This window comes from Acanthopagrus latus, chromosome 23 (assembly GCF_904848185.1).
Source record: "Acanthopagrus latus isolate v.2019 chromosome 23, fAcaLat1.1, whole genome shotgun sequence".
Classification (NCBI taxonomy): Eukaryota; Metazoa; Chordata; class Actinopteri; order Spariformes; family Sparidae; genus Acanthopagrus; species Acanthopagrus latus.
Window position 1 is genome coordinate 14,089,543 of NC_051061.1, and position 16,497 is coordinate 14,106,039.

Sequence of the window (16,497 nt, forward strand, 5' to 3'; positions counted from 1 at the left end):
GTAAATAAAGTCTGGATTTAAACAGCAACAGGAGATTGTTTTTTAATATATTTTTATAGAGGGTAAATGTGGATTCTGGAGTGATGCAAACTTGGAGAGTGGTGTGCCTGGCTGAAAGACAAAATTTCAATGCTGCCCTCAAGAGGATGTAGTATTCAGTATTCATGGACATAAAAAAGGTCGGCCTCACTTAACCCGTAATTTAATTAGCGCGTGATTTGGCAAGACTGTAATTCAGCTGAAATTCACGAGCAACATAAAAAAAGCATGTTTAACTTCCTGACTTGGAGCGGTTTTCCTCATCGGTCCTGGTCCCATACTGCCACCTGCTGGAGGTGTTTCACTCCTGCAGCCTGATGTTGTGTAAAAAATACTCAGAGTCGGTGTTGTGACAAATCTGTCTTTATTTCAGCTTGATTAAATGGTAATGATAGAAACCTCAAATCAAACATCATCAAACAGAATACCAAAAGAAAATGGCACAACTAATAAGAAACAAAAATGAGGACAAAATACCCACTATACATTTAAGTATGTACAACTTTGATAAATAAACCAATACTGTCTAGAATTATGATTGTTTTGCATTTTTTCCTTATTTCTCTAGGATTAGTGAGCAGAGAGGAAGAGAAGGAGGAAACGGAACAGGCAGGAAGCGAGGAGAACGACCAGCAGGCACACAGGAAGAGAAGAGAGACGACTGGAGCAGAAAAAACAAACTGCTTGATGCACCACAACACAGTTTTTTGCTATTTGGCAAGATGACATGTCACTGCCTCAGCATGACCCATCAGTCATCCTGCACCTCCATCTTTCTGCTTCACCCGTAAGTACATGGCTGCAGAAGCCCTGAGAGACAGAAAAAAATGATGGTGATCCATTTCTAAGTTTAATCCAATCATTTTCTCTTCTGTATTTAGGACTTGAGCAGGTGAAAAGGGTTGTTGCCAGGATAGTCTTAATTTATGTCATTGTTTTGACATACGTTTGTTGATTGTTCAGTTTTTCACGTTGTTGTCTTGGCTGGGAATTATATTGTGTCAGCAAAGAAAAAGGCAACATATTTCTCTCAATTGGTCTATCAAACACAGAAAATAATTAGATCAAACTTCACCAGTATGTTTTTCTTAACTCCCAGGGCCTCCGTACATTCCTCACACTTCTAGTAGTTTTGTATTTGTTTCACATCACACTTTGGATCCTGAGACGGGGACACCCCACTTTTTTTTTTTTTTCCAGGCATAGCTTTGTTTATTCGTGCCACTTTAAATCCCCTACAACAATATGTCATATATTATGTCTTATACATAAACAACCTGAAGCACACAGTATTGTACAATGGATCAATGAGGTCAGGCTGAAGGCTGAAAATGTTTACCATCGAATAGGTAACCCTCTCCAAAGAATATTAAAAAGGCAAGGAAACAGAAAAGTGAATTACTGTCGCTAACCAGCAGCTTTTCTCATCACATTTCATCTAGAGCGCCAGGCACTGTGCAGCAGTAAAGTAACTAATAATTAAATTGCGTTTTGGGTGATACAGTAGTAGGAGGTTGTTTTGTGTTGGTGAGAGAAAGAGAAAAATGTATAAGAGGGGGGCCCAGGGTCGTGTCCTTACAAAGACACTAATCCCCAGAATGCACCTTCAGGAAATGAACACCGAGACCCTGTCCAGACAATCAGACACTCTCGTGTAGCTTCACATTTACAAAATAACAAACAGTTCAGTCTGGGACACGGATGAGGTTTTTTATTCCTCATGTGGCTGTCTCATGTTGTGACCGGAATCCATGTCAGTCGAAACATGGAAAGTTTCAGAACATCGTAACAATCTCCTGAGTGGCAACTTTTTTTATACACAGATTTTTTTTTTCTTTTTTTTATAAAATCACTAACAGTTGGCAAGTTAAACCCTCCCTCCCACACCCACCCTTCCCTGCAGTTTAAGTTGCAAGACCGTTTTATTTTTATAAAAGCAAACAAAAGAAAAAAAGGAACTGCCAGAAAAAGCTCTAAAAATAGACACGTATTACCGTAACATTAAAGCACATCAGAGAAGCTCTAAGTCTTCCTTCTGAAAGTTTTGGTTGGGGCGCCACACTCGGTCAGACCTGCTGAGTTTAGACGATGTGTGCTTCGGGGGCAGCATGAGTGTATGCATGTTGTCGATGTGTGCAACGTATGTGGGAACTGTGTTTACTTAAAGCATCTTCAAAGGGGATTTCACAGCAGGATTCCTGTTCGGCCTCATAGACCGAGAGCACATACAAAGCTGAGAGAGAGAGAGACACATTCAGACAGCAGGTTAGAGGAGGCTTTGGCCCCGACTCTTATCTAGAAACCCCAGCATGCTTCCTGTTTTCCTGGCCTGCAGAGTCCCAAAGCCAGAGCTAGTATGTAGCCTAGAGAAATCCCCTGGAGAGGTCTGAGGCAGACCTCAACCGTGGCCTCTGCACTGGCCCAGACAGGGCGAGCAGACACCCCCAGACCCCCCCTGCTGTCAAGTGCAACGTTGGGAGTGCTGAGCAGCTTCAGTGCCTCTTCATGGACGACACCTTCTTCTTCCTGGCAGCCAGCATCTCGTAAAAGGGGTCTCTGCTGATGGCGGCTCTGTGGGCACACGTACGGGGGAAAATGTCAGCAAGAGAAGGATAAATGGAATTAAATTTGCAACTACTATAAAGATGATACATTTGCATCCAAGTCGGGCTCCAGTTTTTATTTCAAACATTCTTGGAATTAATTTTATTTTAATTTATTTATTCAGATGAGCTTCTTTGCACTATTTTCTGTTTGCATTCTTTAAATCTTCTAAACTGGGCTGATCTGCACCTGGAAACGCTTGGATGTGTGAGGACAAAAAAACTGCTCTATCACAGTTATTTTTGGGTGAAGGGAAGAAGAAAAAGAACAATTAACGCAATTTGAGACAATAATTGTAGTCATTCTCTGCCTCGCCCCAGATTTTGAGATTCGATGTAACTTTTCTGATAATAACATTATGTCTGAGGTCCATCAATATATTTTCCTAGAAATCACAGAAAATACAGGTCTGATCTGTACATTCATGGGTACATTGGTCGATACTTGAAGTGTAAGCAGATATAGGCAAAAAATGGTTATAGCAACAGCTTACTGACTGACACAATGGGTTCTTCTCATTTCTCTATTTTGTGTCCCTTCAGTTCTTCCTCTGAAATCGATCTCAGCGTTCCATACCGAAAGTTGGCTCAATTCCTAAATTGTATTATCGAGAAAGAAGAGTGGGGCTCGCCAGAGGAGCTACGGGAGTTTTCACAGGTGATGTGTAGCAGACTTTGCAGAAGTCTTTTCTGTATACCAACGACATCTGCTCTTCAGTGTTTGTCTACCACCTCGCACGGTGCTGTTCTCACCACATTACTTAATGACTTAATGACAAATATCGTGACAGATGATAAAATACAGCAGTAGATGGTAACAAAACAACAGATAGATGATGAAGCTGTGCCACACATCATATTTAACTGATGTTGCCTCGACTCCTCTCCCTTCTTTGCCTCCTCCACTCCCATCTAATGTAGGAGGGACTAGGGTACAAGGAGATGATGTAAGGAATGGAGTCAAGGATGTACAAACTGAGAAATAAGAGGAGAAAAGCAGTTTGACATGACATTGTCATTGTCTAATTACCCAAATGATGGGCGCTGTAGCTCCAAAGCTTAGCTAGATAAAGAGTAACACAACAGCAGTGACCTTGAAAACCTGAGGAAATAAACACATACTTGATGCTGTTCATCCATTCCTCTTTTTCCTCTGCAGTGGGGGCAGAGATACGGTAGAAGGTGTGGTTGCCCTCCACGACACGTCCGTCAGCCTCAGTCTTGCATGCTTTTATCACCTGGTCCTTGTTGTCAGGAATGAAAAGCTCAAAACAGTTCTGCAGAAGTGAAGTGGAAGGAGATTAGACATCAGAGAAAATGCTATAAATCTCTATCTGCATCATATAAAGATATTTTCAGGACATTACTGCTTGTAATAATTGTTTAACATAAATGTAACTACTTGTCATGCATTATTTATCAATAAATTGATTTCTAATTCATCCTAGTTTGTCAAAGCTGTAGAAATTCTGCAGTTATAATCTCAGCACTGGAGAGAGTCCTAAATCCAAATCCTGCTGCAACCACAAAATGAACCAGGAGAGAGAGGTGAACTTACAGGCTTCTTGTCCTCCACCTCCTTGATGCTCAGGTTCTCCAGTGGAATGATTCCTCTTGGTTCTTTGTCCTGGACAAAGACAAAAATGTCTATGACACAGACAACAGGAACAGAGCAGGTGTCTTGATTGAGAAAAGCTATGTGGTACTCACTGTGGTGTACTCAAAGTAGTACAGACAGTTGTCTGTGAGGATGAACCACCTCCTCTTCCAGGTTTTGACTCGTCCCCCTGTGGAGCAGAGACAGTCAGCGTCAGAGAGGCTCGGCAAGAGATTAAGAGAGAGAAACGAGCACCGAAGCACCAGGTCGAGCAGCAGACAGGCAGACAGATGTATGGGCAGACAGACAGATGACGGCTCCAGAGGACTCCTTTCACCCAGAAAATCACCATCACCACGGCTGCAGAGTCTTCAGCTCTCTCGATGTTTTTCTTTACCTTTATATTTGTAGATTTCCCACACCTACATTTCAATTACAGGTGCTGGCCACTTAGGTGATAAATGCCACATTAAAGCTGATTAGAGTCGATGTGAAGATGCCATAGGATAGATACATCTACAGGTCTCCATAAATGTCTTGATGTGTCTGGAAACTGTCCTCACTTGCTGACTCAGAGCAGTAAATCAGGAGAGCCAGGATCGATACATGATACAGATCTATGTGCTTTGCGCTCCCTGAACTTAATGAACTACCACCCAAATAGAGTTTCTAGAAGACGGTTATAAATCTGGAAAGCACTCTGATGGTAAGGAGTGACTGAGGATTAAGTTCTCTTTAAAACCCAGTGGGGGGCTCTCTGGTTAACGAACGCCCACTGATTTGAAGCTGATCTCTGACCCCCCTTTGTCACCCATACTTCCTGTGTGGGGAAACCTGATCACAGTGGCAGATGGCAGTCCCGTTCTGAGAGGATAAGATGCCAACAAACTGAGGAGGGCAGGAAGCTCAGCGCCTGGGGCGATGTGCAGCCTCTCTACAGGCATCTCAGACTTGAATTTCCTGTTTTTGGCTTAGTAACTTCTCCAGTGAGTCTTTCTAAACATGACAAAGACTTAAGCCATGTCTAGACTTGGTTATCCCACCACCAGTGTTAGTAAAAGGCTGCATCGTAAAACCCATCTACCAAGATAGAGAAGATACAGACATGTAGAACACACTTGTATCATCATATAACAGCATTATCACTGTATATGATCTCCCATCATCTCGCAGACATCATGACAGGTGAAACACTCGAGTCTACGTTTGTTATCATCTACAGACGCCATCAAAACGCTTCACTCGACAGGCAGAGATGGAGAGCCCCTCGCCGCATCTCGACTTGTCGGTGTGTTGCGACGACAAAAACAAAAAAAAGCAGACAAACAGAAAACACAGACGCGATGGCAGAATCACACAGCTTGAGAGTTCATTGGGTTGGGCTGGAGGTTGCGATTGGTTTCATGGTCATGTCAAGTTCCTGTCACGCCAAAAAAGACAGATGACCTCCTCCTGAGTGCACGAATGTCCCTGCAGATTGATGTAGAGCTGCGTGGACGGTGCTAGGCCGGAGTGGAGCTGAGTGGAGGGAGGCACTCATGCAAGACGGGACTGTGGGAGGCCAGGCGAGTAGAGGTGAAGAGGGTTATCAGGTTGTTGATAGTTATGATGCTTTTAGAATGGATTTTTCTTGCCAGGATAAATTAGCAACTGTTTTTTTTTTGTTTGGTTTGTTTTTTTTGGTGCAAAAAGTAGCATCGTTTAGCACCGTCACAAAGGCTCTTATTTTTAAATGAATATGACAAGTGCACTAATTACAGCAATGCACAGTCAAACTACTACCTGTGTGCACTTGAAGTGTATAATGAGCATGCCTTAATCCCTCTCAGCACAGTCCTCTGCCCACGCTTCTCTCCCACAGTTTAGTCCAGTCCGGTCCAGCACCACACCGGGCCGCAGCCACGCTGCTACTGTTCAGATCTGTTTACAGCATTAGATAAAGAGAGCAGAGCCACATTGTTGAAAAGGTGCAGTATTCCCTTTCCATGTCACTAGTGAGCAAATAACAATAAGCCAATGGGTTCATGATCAATTTGGAGAGTCAAGCAAAAGTCCTTTATTGGGCTCACTGTATGGAAAAAAAGGATAATGCAGCTTTCCAAAAAAAAACACAGATCAAAGAGTGACCACCACAGCATACAGAGGAAAAAAAAAAAGAGTCAAACTGCTCGGTCGAGTGGTCACAAAGCATCAGCTCCCAGAGCCGAGCCGACATGGTGGCAACCACCCACAGAGATAAAAGAGTGTGGACAAAACCACCAGCTCAATGAGAGACTGAACAGACAAACATCTGAAGTTCAAATGAGTCAATGGCGAGACAAGAAATAAAACAAAATCTAAAGCCAAAAATAACAAAAACCCTTATGAAAAATGAGGAAGAAAACAAAAGCATGGCGGACCACCAAAAGCACCTGAGAGCTGAGAGATGGACTAGCGATTTGGAAGAGCAGGTGTACATACCTCCTGAGGAAAGACAACAGCCAAAATCATGGGAACAAACAAACAAACGAAGAGGAAAAGAAAACAAAAAAAATTAAATTAAATGATAAGGAATTATTGCACCATAGTCCTGTTAATCTGGTTTCAAAGAGGCTTTGATGCACTGCTTTACAGATTTTGTTTTTAAAACTTAAAAGATTTTATGAATCTGCTGTTACTACATCAGTCCACAAGGGGGAGCACTACTGTAAAGCATCACATTAAGTATTGCCTCCACTTAGGTTCACATGTGTTATATCCAGCAATTTTACCTTCCACCGGATTGTTTTACTCAAATCTCAATTTGGAGTAATTGGAGAAAGAGAGTCCTTCACACTTTTAGTGTAGTCAGTTGTAAAGATTCACAGCAATTGTATGGTTAGATTGTATGATTTTCTATTGGTCTCACTGTGAATCTGTACAACAGAGAGAGATCTCAGAGGAAACGGAGGATGAAGAGTTCAGGGGTCCAGGGTTGTGTATTTCTGATGTTGTGTTACTGTGACCAGTTTAAGAACCGGCTGACACCCTGTGAGACATTTGCAATGATATACCTGTGTGTGCGCACATGTGTTTGTGTCTGATCTATAGGTTTAAATAAGAAATTATCTTCAAGTGTCAGAAAACACTGGTACAATATAATTAGGCCAAAGAAAACAAGTTTCAAATCTCCAGAGAAATTGCACTTGAGGACCAAAACTTCCACAGAATGAAGCAAAAACATCTGATCAAAAGATTTCCTCTCAGATCAAACATTTCTAAACTTTGTGCATGTATAGTATGTGCTGACACCTCATATAAAAGCAATAAAAGCCAGTATTAGTGTATGTCAGTGTATGAATATTCCCCGACTTCAATAATTCAGAGGCCCCTACACGTGGTTGTCTGATCTCGAGGCCACATTCATAATACATTAAAGTGGGCCGAGATGTCTTCAGATGTCTCGGGTCGACTGTGTACACACCTATCCACACAAGATCACCACCTTAACACACACACACACACACACACCCGTTATTGACCTCAGGGGAGACATTGGTTATCACATCGTGGAGGGAGATTGACAGCTTTGTGCTGCTATGAAAACAAAACAAAGTTGTTGTTTTTTTTTTTCTGGCAAATCATTATGTGCCTGAGTAACTGTGTGCATGTACTTCTAGCATCACTCACCCAGTTTTAGCAGCCAGCCCTCTCTGTCTGGGTTGAAGAAAGTGTGTGTGAGGTCGTTGCCGTCATCCTCCGGAATTTTGAAAGGCTCGTTCTTGATGCTCTCATACAGGTTCTACAATAAAAGGAGGTCAAGTATGAATACGGTGCAGGTACGCAGGGGGGAATCACTCATCAGAAGCCATACTGACCCTGAGAAGGTCTTCAGGTAAGTCTCCTCCATCATTGATCCCTCTGTTCATGGAGATGAATCGCTCCACTGTAGGCTTGTCCTTCACATTCGGGTTGTGGAGGCTGGTGTTTAGCATGATGATGGCAAATGACAGGATGTAACAGGTGTCTATAACACATACACACACGCACACACACAAAGAAGAGAGATAACCCCATAAGAGAGGGATGAGCTCTATGAGATAGCAAAAAGCTTTCTTGCTGTTTAGCATAAAACTGCCGCCAGTGTTTAATGTCGCATTTAAATATGAATGTAAATTAGCTGTGCTGAGAGGACTGCACTTAGGGGACCACAATCAAACAGAGAGGAGCTGATAGGCGAAGCTTCGTTAGCGAGGAGAGTGGGTAGGAGTGAAAGGCTGAGCGTGGGCCGATAAGTATGCATGTGCCCTCTAATGTGTGTGTGTTTGCGTGTTTGCTAAAAGACAACGTGGCCAGCACGCGGCTGACGCAGCAGCACTTTATCTGGCCCGTTAGGCTGTTGAGAACGGCGATGCATTATTCACATCCATCTGCATCCATGTTAGAGGCAGGCAGCTGTCTGCTGTGGGCCTTATTTCCCAAAAGCCAGACAGCCTTCCATAACACAGTTCAACTCAGCAGACTTTGTGTCTACTAAATAAAGCAGCTTAGGTACGAGACTCAATGACATGCTATTAGAGCTCAGTACAATATAGAAAATAAAGTGCCTTAGGGAGAATAAATATCTGACAAAGTCCTTTAAAAAACTAAGGAACTGACAGTTAACATTTATTATTATTATTATTATTATTATTATTATTATTATTATTATTATTATTATTATTATTATTATTATTTTGAACTGAAGTCAGTTTGGTTTTCAGTTTCACTGCTAACACATTACAAACAGTGCACCATGTAGCATGATGGTGTTACCTGTGGACTGGAAAACGCCAGGGTTGCATTGACAGTAGCGCTGAGCGAAGGCCTCCATCATGCGGTCAATCTTCTGAGCTTCTCCCGGTAGTCGAAAACTCCACAGGAACTGTCTGTTAGAGGACATGGCTCACCAGTCAGCAACTTATTTTACTTTCAGTGTGAAAAATGCAAAATAAGCTAAAGACTGAAACTAACACCTGCATCTTTACAATTTTCAAATAAAAAGGGCTCTTACAAACGGACTGTATCACACAAAGATAGCAGGATCTAATCAAGGACTTGAAGACTATGTTCCTGTGGAGATGCGGTCTTACCTGAGGGCCTGAACCAGGTTGAGGTCTGTGAACTCATGAAGCTCCACAAAGGCGTGGAGGACTTGGATATTGAAATCATCTCTACAGAAGAACAAACATGACACATTTCTGACTGTTAAACATTAGTAAACAAAGTGCTATTCTGCTTAACCAAGACACTTTCCTAAAGCTCAATATGACATGAATGATTTTCTAGTTTTGTCCACACTCAGTACAGAAGCCTAAAATATTCAGTTTCCCGTTAACAAGATAAGGAACAGCAGCGAATCCTCACAATGAGAGGCATTTTTTCTTCAAAATCAACTGAGCATTGACAGACAACGGTAAATGATTATTAGGACATTGTCCCCACAGTGTGACAAATGACACTGAGGCAATTTGTCAGACTTCACACAGCTCCCTCTGAAACCACAAAATACACAGTAATACCACTGAAGATGTGTAAAATCAATGTCTAGTTTAAAATTCTCCCATTTTCTGGGATGATCCTTGGAGCCTTTGCGATGTGTTAAGTTCAGCTTTTTGGCCGTGTCACAGGTAACGTACAGTTGCCACTAATCCCTTAATGTTGGCTTGGTGTGTCTGGGCCCCTAAGTGTGCTTGTTACAGTCTGATCACTGCTTCATTTGAAAAGTGAACCAACCAGGGATGTGTCTGAGATTTCAGCTCCGGGTGTGATCCAGCTCACGTGTGAGCTCTGCTCTGCTACATACTCCCTTACAGAAAACAGGAAAGGAAAAAACACCCTCCACCTCTCTTTTCATATATCAGCTAATCTCGATCGTGACATCATCCATGACCTTCATGCTCTTCAGAGTAAATGATCTGTCCTGTGAGATCATGGAAGGGCTCTCAGGAGCTCTCATAGACTGAGTCATATCCAGTCACGACTGGTCCCAATGGACGGGTGACCAATCATATCTCAAAGCCCCCACGCTGCTCCGGCCCCTCCTAACAGAATCACAAACACTTGAATAGCTTGATAACAACAGATGAAGAGCATCCATCACCAGGCTGAGATCCATACCCTGGTCCGACCTCCAGACCACACCCTGAGTGTAACACTGCCAGCCCTATAGTCCCAGAGTAGTGCACATCATACATCAAGCCCATTACTTTTTCCTGTATTATGTGTTCAGTCTAACAAGGATGGTCTGAGGATGGTTTAAACACGTGCATTCCCAAGGTGTGAGTCTCTCCATGAATGAGTAAGATAACCAAAGACAGATGGAGGCTATTGTGCAACGGACATGATCTTGAGAGTATGATCTAAATGTGGGACCAATAAACTATGTTTGGGAAAGGATGGGCGTGTGCCTGACCAAGAGGAAACACAGCAATACGGAAAATATGCACTCGCTATTCGATGCTTTCATCAACCACATTGATGGGTGCTGGTGCATTAGATAGAGAGCACAAGAGAGAGATGGTTAGATAGAGGAGAAAAACAACGTCAACAAAGTCAATCTTCGTCCTGACCTCTCTCCGAGATAATCTCCAATGGCTGTTTTGTTGAGGCCCTCGCCCTTGTAGAGGAACTGAGCAATGTCATCACTGGTATTCTTCAGCAAGTCATTTTCGATGAGGAACTGGATCCCCTGAAACAGAAACCAGGCCCCAGGTTATACCCTCCTTGAAAAAACATGAGACAAATCATTATTGAAGAATTAAAAACACCTACCTTTTTGGGGTCCATGTTGAATTTCTTTCGGCCCATGGCCACCTGTTTATTCCTCTGCATATTTTTCCTGGAACATCAGAGATATATTATTAAATTAAATATAAAAGAAAACTCAGGAAACAAGAAAATATTATAGTTTTGTGAGTGCTTGGTAAACAACTTGATCACTGCTTTACTGTGCGTACAGATTTTTTGCCTTTTGGTTATGACTCAAGAACCAGTTCTCGCAAATGTAACATTGATGGTCTGTCTTCATATTTTTCATCAAGGCTTCTACAATAATTGTATTCATTTCATTTCCTGAAAGTATCGTTCCCATTAACATTTTCCATTTGTTTGGCGGAGGCTGGCCTTTCGTCCCCCTCAACAGTGATGACAAAGTGTTGATAAAGTGTTTAACATCATACATGTGGGAACGTCTCATTTCTCAGGCCTCGGGTAATTCATGGGGTCAAAGTGCGCTCTGAGTGTCCGCCATCACCATGGTTACATCTCCATCCCCAGCCGGTGAGAGGTCACCACTTCTTCCCACACCAGCATTCCTTCAGCTTTTGTCCGCCAAAGTCCAGCACTCAACTGAACAGATGCTCCACGAGGGTCACAGCACAGCCTATCATGTGCGTTGCTCAACAAATGGATCACAGGAAACTTTGATCACAAGGTGCCGCTGTAACCATTAATGGGTTTGAGATCCAGGAGTGCTAAAGGATTATACGGTAGCTGATGGGATCCCTATCCACTTGAGTACACCAAACCCAAGCACTCACTCCCCTGGGACCATCCATTGTCTGCTTCTGCCCGTACACCCACTGCATTATTCAATGAGGCCTCCCATCATGGGGGTGTGCCTGATGAAACATTTAAACCGCCTTAAAAGCATAGCCAATTTGGGGGAGCGGATTTGGTGTGATGGGGCGGCCCGACTTGGCCAACAAACATGAATAATTGACAGCTTCACTTGCGAAGTTAATAGAAGGTAAACAGCAAGCCAATTTAGACAAAATGGAGTGGGAAATGTGTAGATGACAAGATTTGCTTACCTCTCCTCAGTGGAACCCAGGTTTTCGATCTCACTTGTCACTTCTGCTATCTCATCCTTCAGCCGCTGCAGAAAAGACACAAATGTTAGTCTTAAAATGTCACGAGAATGGCGTGAGAATTAAGTCATCATCTGTCCACTTATTTCCCCTCAAGCAGGAGGTGCGGAAGGGTGTGACCAACACAAACAACATGCAAAGTGTTTGTCTGAAAACACACGAGGGTTCGATTAAACAGTGCTGAGGGAGATGCTATCATCCCTGAGTCACCTCTGTTTGCCAGGGGGCCTTTTATCACGCAGAGTAAATACGCACATCAGAGCCATCGGCACATACACCTCTCCTCAGCGCCCTTAAAACTAAAAACTGATGGCAGCGCTCTTAATCTCATATCAGCCAATGTGTTTGGCGTGTGTGCCCTCCTAAAGAAATCCTCTCATTCTGAACAAGATTAGGCGCAGAACATTAAGGGATAACCTCAATACAAATGGAGTAAGAAAGCGTAAAAGTGGATTATATTTTGTGTGCCATTTTAGTGATTAATGGCCTCAGAGGCAGATGTAGTCGATCGAGCCAGAGCTGCTGGTGCCAGACTGGCGCGGTAAGGGCATCGGGTGGAGGATGCAGAGTCCTGTGTGGAAAAATCGTCTCTAGCATAACAGAAGTGAGGGTTGCTATGATCAAGACTCTTCACTCACATGCAGCTGCAGTGTTAGCGTATAATTTCTTATGTGAAATAGCAAGTCACTGTATAGGCCAAACCACAAAGAGAACATCTGTGATTTCAAGGCCTGCGCAATCACAACACATTCCTCAGATGCTTGCCTCCGCAAACAGAGACCGTGCTCATATGGGAAAGCGAGTGGTTGTGTTGGGGGTGCCTTGACATGCAGGAGCGGCAGTGGAGGGTGTGGGAGTCGAGGAGGAGGAGAGGGGGTCAGTGTGCAGACCACAGAGGTGGTGGCAAGAGAAGGGGGAGGGGCAGCGATGGTGGCTCATAAAAGAGAGGATGTCAGATCACGCCTCCAGTATTTGTCTGTCAGAGACAGCGGAAGTTGCAGACTGGGACATCTGAAACTGACTCTCTGTGTCACCCCTGTGTTTCATTTGCTTACGGAGCTGGTTATTGAGTGACAGAGCTAACCTGAGCAGCAAGCCTTGATAATCAGCTGTGCTCTGGGGTCAAGGCTGCAGCCCAGAAAATCATCCCGAGCTATGGACAGGAATCAAACAAACCACTTTAGGGAAATTCGGCCAAGCTGATTTGAATCTTGGCTCTCTTTGGAAATCGGAGAGTGCACGAGGGATATTCAGCTGGCTGTATGAGCACATTCCTCACAAGAGCATAATCCTACTTTATCTGTATGTCAAATCATTTGCTTGTCTTATTTTAATACTCACATTATATTCAAACACACATTTCAATAAAAATACCCAAATCCATTTACCTTGATCCATAAATGGATGTCTTTGTCAACACAGTTTATCCACAGAACACAAAAATTGCTACATAATAAACACAAATGGGTTGCTAAGGAAAAGAGCACTTGACAGGAAATACCCCACATTCCTCTTGAGGTCAAATGTTTTGAAGACGTCTTGGACAAGAGAAACTTGTGCAATCGGATCGAAGGTAAATGTTTAATCAAAAAGCAGAGGAGCTGCAGTCAAGCTGAAGGCAGTGGAAGTGAGCCAAATGTCTGGACCTTGTAAGTCACAGAAAATGAAGATCCTTTTTGCCCCTCGAGCCTCTAAATCTTAAGCCCGCTCATTTTATTAGCGAGATCTCTTAAACATTTAATCAAGATGGGCCCAAATATGACATAAAGTTTAATTGGAAGCAGCACAGTGACATTATGAGCTTTTACAGCCCAACAAAGTGACAATGTGTAGCAATAGGATACTTGCGTTCAATAAAAATCCTGTCGTTTGTTCCCCTTTAGTGACACTTCAGCATCAAGGACTTGTGAAGCAACTACAATGACGTAAAATTGTCAGTTGTCTCACGTTTTCCACTAATTAAAGTAACTATGGATAAGGATGTTTTCTGCAGTCAAAAATGCGACGTTTATGTACTATATTATGTACTATATGAGCGTTTACCTGAATGTCCTCCAGCAGCTCCTGCTTGCGCCGGCGGATGTTCTCCAGCTCCTGCTGCTCCTCTGGGGTGAGGTCGTCCGGCACTAGGGAGAGAAAAGAGAGAAAATTAAGGGTCAGGAGAGCGCGCCCAAAATATAACGCACCTTTACCCTTTACTCTGCATATCTATCCCCTAAATGCGTGTCCAAAGTAGATGGACCATCCAAAGTGAGAGATATGGAGTATGCCACAAAGAACTCACAATGACGGTCATGAAAGATGTTTGTCAGCAGTAACCGATAGGGGGACATTAAAGTCTGCAGTAGCCAGGTGTACTTTAAAGAGGATATTTAGGTGACAATGAAACAGCTAAGGTCAGTCAGGCAGCTCACGTGCATCAGTGCCTAAGTAGCACAAATGTGACAGGTCTCAAAGCGCTGGCAGTACTCCTGTCACTCACGGTATAGACTGTTATAATTAGTCTGCAACAAGGACTAAAGGGCGAGCAGTGTGTCCCAACTGATGATGGTTGTGTGTCACTGTGTGTGCGCTACTTGCACTCCAAGCATAAAGGGACAACACTTGCATAAGCCCTGTAATGACAATAGCATCCCAAGCACAATGATAGTTGTATAGACTTGATTCTAATCTGTTTGCTCACAGGCAGCTTTGAAAGAATGGAAATTTCATCCATACAGTACAAAAACTTGTTTGTTTTCATTCACTGAAGAAATCCAACTTGATCTAACATGCATCAGCAATTTTATCCCCTGGTGAATGTAAAAACAATGGACAGGTATTTTAGATAAACTAATAAATGTTTGTTAGTATAGTTAGTCCACTGTAAACTAGACATGTGGTAATATACGCATGAGATGATGGGAACATTTCATGACTGATTATCCTGAACATCATTATGATATGCTTAAAACTCTTAAAATGGCACTAAAATGTACTGGAATCCATTTACCTTACATTTTGATAAGAAACAAATATTTTGATTGTACCACAGGAAACACATCTAATGATTTCAGAACTAATCAACAACTCAATGTATCATAACCTGATCTTCCTGTTAAATAAAAGCCAGTGTCCCTTGAGGTTTGAGTTAAAGCCATATCACAAAACTGGAGATATTTTGCACAAGTGGCAATAAAAACCCCTGAACCACGAGCTGCTCAACCCACAGCGGATGTGATGTTGGACAATCATTTCTGTCACTCGGCGTCTTTTTTCTGATTCCCCCAGTGGCCAAGCACAACCCACCCTCCTGTGACCTCTCCTCCCCCCCCCTCATTACCACAGCAGCAGGGTTCAAAAGGTTAAAGGAGTTGAGGTGAGGGCCGATGTGCTGGATGTCTGCAAATGGTTAACAAGGTAGTGGTTATGGAGTGGTGTGGACACTGAGGACGGAGACATCTTCAACACGTGGTCTCTAATTACTCATTCCACCACTCTGTGTGACACCAGCTTTCCTCAAACATTTTTACTCTCCTTTACTCTCTGAAATGAAATTCAAAAATGCATCCCAAATAATTAGGGATTGATCGGATATTCAGCATTTCTTTCGATTATCGAATTGCTTTTTTGTCAGATTGCCAAGAAAATAAATTAATTTAAAAATGTTCTACTTTGGCTCTGATTCCAAATAATAACCAAGCAATAATAATCTGAATCTGTAACTCAAAAGAACAATATGTCCCTCCAAAACAGTGAAATGGAAGTGTTAAGTAGCAGTAAGTACCTAAAACGTATTCTTGAGTTCAGCACTTTCTTCATTTTTACTGCAAAAATATTGGTTCCAAATATCAGTCGGTCCCTACCCATAATCCTCAGATACCGCAGGTAAAAGTCCCTTGTGTGCCTAAACTATAGACACAGTGTACCTGCAGTAAAGGGTCAGTGAAATGAAGGTCACAAAAGCTAAACAAAATCTGGCACAACAATCAATAAAGTAAAGACGAGGCCAGCCAACCAGAAATTATAAGCTTCATTGTGCTTTGAGAGGCACATACAGAGCTTCACAATCAGCAAAAATACAAGATCAGCTCATTTAATTTAGAAGAATTAAGCCAAGCGTGAAAATCCTGTTGTATAACGGAGAACATTTTTAATAACAGAGGGCATGCTAACCTAAAACATCTTGTAGCAAATACCCATGACATTCACTGGAATGTCTGCTAATATTTAACACAGGGATAATAGACAATGGAAAACCAGAACAAGAGCCTTATAGTAGGGCTGTTAAGAAGCTCCAAAACAAAGCTGTGTTGTCTTCCTGTCTTGTTTTGCAGACAGCTGTGGGGAGCACGGCGGTCCACTCGAGGTTGACCTTTCACACATCATACCTCACAGCCTACAGCATCCA

General features: G+C 42.7%; 1 protein-coding gene across 4 annotated transcripts in view; it reads right to left on the bottom strand.

Moving 5' to 3' along the window:
• Positions 1-386: 386 nt before the first annotated feature.
• The window catches only part of cyth1a (cytohesin 1a), a 43,292-nt gene continuing 27,181 nt past the window's right edge, over positions 387-16,497 (bottom strand). For 2 of the 4 annotated variants that reach the window (XM_037088565.1, XM_037088566.1), the window contains exons 2-13: positions 14,151-14,233; positions 12,051-12,115; positions 11,011-11,077; positions 10,809-10,927; positions 9,330-9,410; positions 9,013-9,125; positions 8,076-8,224; positions 7,887-7,999; positions 4,353-4,431; positions 4,201-4,269; positions 3,765-3,919; positions 387-2,610 (exon numbers count right to left, since the gene is read on the bottom strand). In XM_037088565.1, the coding sequence (XP_036944460.1) occupies positions 2,532-2,610; positions 3,765-3,919; positions 4,201-4,269; positions 4,353-4,431; positions 7,887-7,999; positions 8,076-8,224; positions 9,013-9,125; positions 9,330-9,410; positions 10,809-10,927; positions 11,011-11,077; positions 12,051-12,115; positions 14,151-14,233 (1,172 nt within the window). In that variant the 3' untranslated portion in view covers positions 387-2,531. The remainder of the gene's footprint in view (positions 2,611-3,764; positions 3,920-4,200; positions 4,270-4,352; positions 4,432-7,886; positions 8,000-8,075; positions 8,225-9,012; positions 9,126-9,329; positions 9,411-10,808; positions 10,928-11,010; positions 11,078-12,050; positions 12,116-14,150; positions 14,234-16,497) is intronic. The other 2 variants (XM_037088564.1, XM_037088563.1) reach the window with 1 other exon arrangement.